This window comes from Acyrthosiphon pisum, unplaced genomic scaffold (genome assembly GCF_005508785.2).
Source record: "Acyrthosiphon pisum isolate AL4f unplaced genomic scaffold, pea_aphid_22Mar2018_4r6ur Scaffold_20960;HRSCAF=22641, whole genome shotgun sequence".
Taxonomy (NCBI): domain Eukaryota; kingdom Metazoa; phylum Arthropoda; class Insecta; order Hemiptera; family Aphididae; genus Acyrthosiphon; species Acyrthosiphon pisum.
In genome coordinates this window covers 361,869-367,882 of record NW_021770374.1, presented here as the reverse complement: position 1 = coordinate 367,882, position 6,014 = coordinate 361,869, and the positions used below count along the sequence as shown (strand labels likewise).

General features: G+C 31.7%; 2 protein-coding genes across 2 annotated transcripts; both read right to left on the bottom strand.

Annotated features, from left to right (window-relative positions):
* Positions 1-3,260: 3,260 nt before the first annotated feature.
* On the bottom strand, positions 3,261-4,776 carry LOC100572625 (zinc finger BED domain-containing protein 1-like). Its single transcript, XM_029492155.1, has 2 exons — positions 3,801-4,776; positions 3,261-3,724 (listed from the first exon to the last, which is right to left on the bottom strand). Exons 1-2 carry the CDS (start codon positions 4,774-4,776, stop codon positions 3,261-3,263), a joined length of 1,440 nt encoding a protein of 479 aa, XP_029348015.1.
* A 201-nt stretch (positions 4,777-4,977) lies between these two features.
* On the bottom strand, positions 4,978-5,655 carry LOC115034748. The gene has a single exon (XM_029492157.1). It carries the CDS (start codon positions 5,499-5,501, stop codon positions 5,196-5,198), a length of 306 nt encoding a protein of 101 aa, XP_029348017.1. The 5' UTR covers positions 5,502-5,655; the 3' UTR covers positions 4,978-5,195.
* Between the last annotated feature and the right edge of the window lie 359 nt (positions 5,656-6,014).

Below are 6,014 nucleotides of genomic sequence, written 5' to 3'. Positions count from 1 at the left end.
TTTAGCGACACATGAAACGATCGAGTAAACAATCGTAACTGGTGCCATCTGTACACTAAACCCATTATATTGTATTTCATAGTAAATCATTATTTTCAGAAGGTATTTTCTATGGACATTTACGAATATACAATCTATTATGAAAACAAAGTTGAATATTATATGTATTTGTGTGTGTGTGTGTGTGTGCGCGTGTGAACTCACTCAATGAGTATGTCCAAGTGTCCAGATATTGTTAATAACAGCTATAACACTATGTTACTATTTTACTTTCATCATCCATGATCAAAATGTGTGTAAACAATTAATTTGTTTACTCTAAAACGTCAACTTGATTATAAATAATATGTTCCAAATCTGAAATGTTTGTAATCATAGATAAATAGGATAATAATAAAATATGGTTTTACTTCAGTATTATTAAATACTTTTTCTTAAAAAAAAATTTGGTCATAATAATATTAACTAGAAATGTATAGATATGATAATTAAATCGATTATCCAGCATTGTCCACAATTTAATATTGTATATTTTATAAAATATAATTATTAAGCTTAAATATAAATATTATTATTATTATTCATGAAAGTATAAAAAAAATTATAGTTTACTCGGTCACCTGTATAGTTCGACGATTTTGGGGTCGGAACACTAGACCGAATGTCATTGTTAACTCTTTGAGGGACGAACATTTTCTTTGGAAAAAAAACCCATTTGGGCAATATGTGTCAAAATTAGTTTTTTTAATTTTTTTTTTTTTAAATGCTTTTATTCTTGTATTTAAATCAAATATTGTTGACTACATTTTTTTTGAGTTAGCAGTTATTCCAGAAAAACTTGGGAAAAGATGGTTCTCATAGTGACCAGTGACCACCACCGAAATAAAAGGCTTTTTTGAATAAAATGTTATACAATCCAAACTTATACTTATTAACTTCAATAACAAATTATATGAGTACCATAAGAAGGATATAAGAAAATATTTGAATCCTCTAACTAACAAAGAACTAGAATATTGTATACCATTTAAAAAATTATAAATTATAAAAAAAAACATAATAATATTATATAAACTCCAGATATTTCTAAAAAATAATTACAAAACCTTTTTTTGATAATAATAATAAAACACAATATAAAATTATTTAAGCAATATAGATAACTAATAACAAAAAAATTGAATTTAATACAAATTATTTTGTATGATAATCTTGAAAGCAAGTTTTTTCATTCTTGATACACAAAGGAACTTTACAAGTAGAATATATCCATTTTGTTCTTTGTGGTTTTTTTTTAGTTGAACACATCGCACACCTTCTTCTACTGCCTTGAGTTGGTTGATGTTTGGATTCAGTAAGTCTCAAATGTTTTGAGACATGTGGCTTATGGTTGCTGATTTCAGTATTTGATTTAGTTCTTTTTTTCAGTATGGATGGGGATTACACATCAACTAATATTACTAATATAACTATATTAATTTATTATTTTTATTCTTATTTAAAGATAAATTTATCACCTTCTGAACCATTTTTAGTGGTACTTTTCGGTTAATGCGACTACCATAACTATTTGGTAATAAATAAGCAATTTGGTTATTACGACTACCTTTACGGCATTTGCCAACACCACTATCGTATTTTTCATATTGTCAATACTGTTTGTAGTCGCGTACTCGTGTAGTGTAGTTTGTTAAACGTATAATTCGTTAAAGTTTTACAATGCAAATCTGGACATAATACTCAAATACAGTATACAATACACACTGAAATACTGAATATCGATAGGTTGTAGGGATTCTTTAAATGGCGCAACAAGAAACGTATTAGGATTTATGGCTCGTCATCGATAGATCCCGCTAGAGAGCGTTCTGTGCTTTACGGCGGCCCGGTGTCGTAGCACAGAGTGGACAGAGATATATATATATACAGGAAAACGGACGATATTTTGATTTTTACATGCAACGTATATGGAGAACGGTCGAATTTACTAGTTTTTCGCTTTCGCAATACCGTTTTGAGTTGTGACGATATGCGCATGCGTGAGTGCGTGACCTTGGTTGCACGGCGGCGCGGCAGTGTGGCATACGCGAAACGCGCTTCCTACTGCTATTACTATTTCATTTGCTCGCTAGCCGCCGTGCTGCAAGTTGTGTATAGCCATGTTGTCCGTCCGTTCGATTATTATTTATTACTATCCGTACGGCGTACATTATTACAATAACAGTGATAAACGTACCGACGGTCGGCCGTATGTTAATCTTTCTCTGCTGTCTCGCGGAGTCCGTATTTTATGCAAGTACTGCATAAACTACTAATATCAGTCAAGTCGTTGACGACAGACTATTCCTGTCATGGTTACTACCGTCGGTATGTGTCGATCGCTGTCGTACCGTTGCCGCTGTATACACAGTGAGCGGACGCCACATGGTGGGGGATAATTAGCCTCTGGACGTCGGAGCTAATTCATTTAGATTAGTGATGGGCGATTCATGTCGGTGAATCGATTTGAATCGAAATGAAAAAAATCGATTAAAATAAATCGTTGCCCAAAATTAAGTTTTTTTAAAACACTAAATGGCGCTTTTTGACTTATTTTAGCTCGCCCCAGGTTCATAATTCATATTGATTCATATATTATAAAGGTTTTCTTTTCCATACTCATTAATCAGTGCGAGTACTCCCTACTGCGAGTAGTCCCGATTTCGGAGAGAGTAAACACTGTGAGTGTTGTAATCCTATAGGGCCTATAACAAAGCAACGGAAACTTGCCACTTCAATGACAGTGTCAATGGACAGTTTGTCCAGTTGGTCACAGGGGGGCGGATGATACGCCTTAATTTTTTAATTTTTTAAAATGTTATTGAATAAATTACCAAATTTAAAATGTTTTTACTTAACATAATATATATAATGTATTGCCCACATAAAACATCCATTCAGAAGTACAAATAGTTGTCATGTATTTTGAAATACTTTATTATATTTTGGTAATTAAACAGTTGTTAATATAATCACAAATTAATTAAATTATTTTACTAGATCAAGTATACCATATGACATAATATGCTACACACAGTTATTGATGTCAAATAATGTACACTGACTTGTGTGTAGTAATGTTTATTAAAATTTAAACACAATTAATTCAATAATTCACAAATAATTGAACACTGATACAATTAACACATTATATTAAATTTAAATATTTGAAAAAATAAGAAATACAATAAAGATATAATATTGATTTTATTGAAAATGTCTTATTCTAATTGCCAATCATTTACTGACAGTGATCCAAGAAAAAGGAGTTTATTAAGGTTATCACCTGTTAACCTATTACGACTATCAGTCATAACTTGACCTGCTTTAGAAAAAAGACGTTCCGAAGGTTCAGAAGTAGCTACCATTCCTAAATAAAGATCTACAATTTTTTTTAAATGAGGATAAATGTGTCCATGAATATCCCAAAAACTTAAAACATTATCAGTTAATGGCACTGTCGGTTGGTTTAAGTAATGCTTAAGATCTGTAGGCATTTCGTTGACATTTAAGCTTGGTTCAGCTAAGGCTTTTTTTGACACTAACTGTTTATTTACTGCCCATAAGCTATCAGGGTCATCTTCAGAAGAACTTTCATTATGTGAACTGGTTTCATTGGAGTCAGTTCTAAGTTCTAAATTTTTTTTTTTTAATTGCATTGATGGATTTTGAAGAAGCCACTGCACTATTGGAATGTAAGGTTTTAAAACGGGGATCAAGAATTGTGGCTATGGAAAGAATTTCCACATACTCTACTCTACCAAATCTGGTTTGTAAATTGTTACTTAAATTCGATTTTAAAGCCGAAGCAACAACACCATTCACTTCTACTGATTCAATTTTTTTTATCAAGCAATGCATCAATGGGATAATTTTACTACCTGTTATATATTTTTGGGCACATAATTCTTTAGTAGCAGCTTCGAAAGGTTTTAGTAGATGCATGATTTCTTTAGCAATAAACAGCTCAGAACCAGTTATCATGGTAGGACCTTTAGGGAACTTCACGATAATAGATGCTACATGGTCAGAACAATTAATAAACCTGTCTAACATATAATACACAGAATTCCACCTTGTTGAAACTGATTGCTTTAATTTAAATGCACAGACTTTATGCAGCTCATCAGATGCAGATACACATTGCTTGAAAAATGTAATTAAATGTTTTACCTTATTTATTAAAGTAGCAATATTGTCAGTGTTGTCCAATGCGTTTTGTACTACAAGATTTATCGTATGTGCGAAGCATGGCAAATGTTTATCCTTACCAAAACACACTGTCACAGCGTTTTTAATATTAGCACCATTGTCAGTTACGACCAAAAAAATTTGACGTTTTTCAATACCCCATTCCTGAAGAGCACTGTCCAGCCACTTGGCAATATTTTCAGATGTATGACGCTCATCAAGTTCTAACACTCCAAGTACCACACTTTCTAAATTTAATTTACACAAACTTAGAAAATGAACTGTAATACCAAGATAACTTCTGGTATTGATAGTATCTGTCCATATGTCTGTAGTAAGTGTGATACTTTCCACCAAAGATAATTTATTTTTTATTTGACCCGATAATACATCGTACTTGGAACTAATAAGTTTAGTTATTGTCTTTCTTGATGGTACTTTATACAATGGCAGAGCTTTTTTGATGAAGTAGTTGAAACCATCTTTTTCAGTGGAAGAAAGCGGCATGTTGTCTTTCACCAACATATAAATCAATGCATTTGTCATGGTTACATTTTTTGTGCCTCCACCTAAAAAAAAATTATTAAGATTTAAAAATAAAGTTAACATACATGTTTATTACATTATTATATACCTATTATAGATCATGCAATTATAAAATAAAATAAAATACAAATGTTTTGTTAAATCCCTGAATACTTAAATATTGCCTCTTACTTTCATATGATCTGAATTCACTAATTGATTGATAGATTGTTGGTTGTATTAATTTTGAACTCGTGCTCGTTGACGATCTGCTTGCAGTAGTTATATTTGATACCACAGACAATGTATCGCTCGTTTTTGATATCAACGAGTCATAATCAGAATGTAGGGAACGTGAAGATTCTGGTCGAGACTGAGAAACCACTGTATCCAAGGTGGTTTGAGCACCAGACTGAAATTAAAAATTAATATCATATATTTTATACATACGAAATGTCCATGTATTGACATATTTCAATAGTTAAATCATAATAACTTACCACGGACTGAACAAATAGAGAATCGGCTTCATCGTCTTCAACTGAAGTGTAAACAATGGTGTTTGATTTAGAACATTTAGCATTTTTTGAGGTATTTAATGAGGCGTGCTTGCGCTTTAGGTGCTGCTTTAAGTTGGTTGTATTGCCACTAGTTCTTAAGATAAGATTACATAATTTACAACAACCACCCTTATGAGGCTTATCAACTTTCACAAAGTAATTCCACATGTTTGAAGTCGAAGACATTGCACTATTGTATAATACTATAATGTATTCACTACTTCTCTGAACTGAACCACTGCACAGGGCACACTCCACACGTATTCACAATTCACAATGACACAACCACAGCTGTACACGACACACGTAAAGTGTAAACGATTAACGAAGAACGGAAGAACCGAAGAACAATATGACAATTGACAATTGACAGTAAATACTACTAAATAGTCAAACTGTCAAAAACCAAAGTGGCAAAGTGTATAATACTAATAGTGTATAATATAATCACTATATATAATACTATTATGTATATTGTAGAATATAGATAAGCCCGATAAGGTGGTCAGGACGGTTGTAGATATCTTGAACCGTGATTACAATTACCATTATTATCATGTAAAAGAAAATGTGACCAATACAAAATTTCAAAAAAATACAAGAAAAAAAATATGAAAAAATCGGATAAAATCGGCCAAAAAAAATCGCCCTAGCAGAATCGATTTAAAAATCGATAAATCGACCAAAAAAAAAATCGAT

Coding starts and splice junctions, on each gene's coding strand:
- LOC115034748 (XM_029492157.1), bottom strand. CDS start 5,501: ATGTCTTCGACTTCAAACATGTGGAATTACTTTGTGAAAGTTGATAAG.
- LOC100572625 (XM_029492155.1), bottom strand. CDS start 4,776: ATGACAAATGCATTGATTTATATGTTGGTGAAAGACAACATGCCGCTT. Junction 3,725..3,800: donor CAATTTACAAACCAGATTTG/GTAGAGTAGAGT, acceptor ACATTCCAATAG/TGCAGTGGCTTCTTCAAAAT.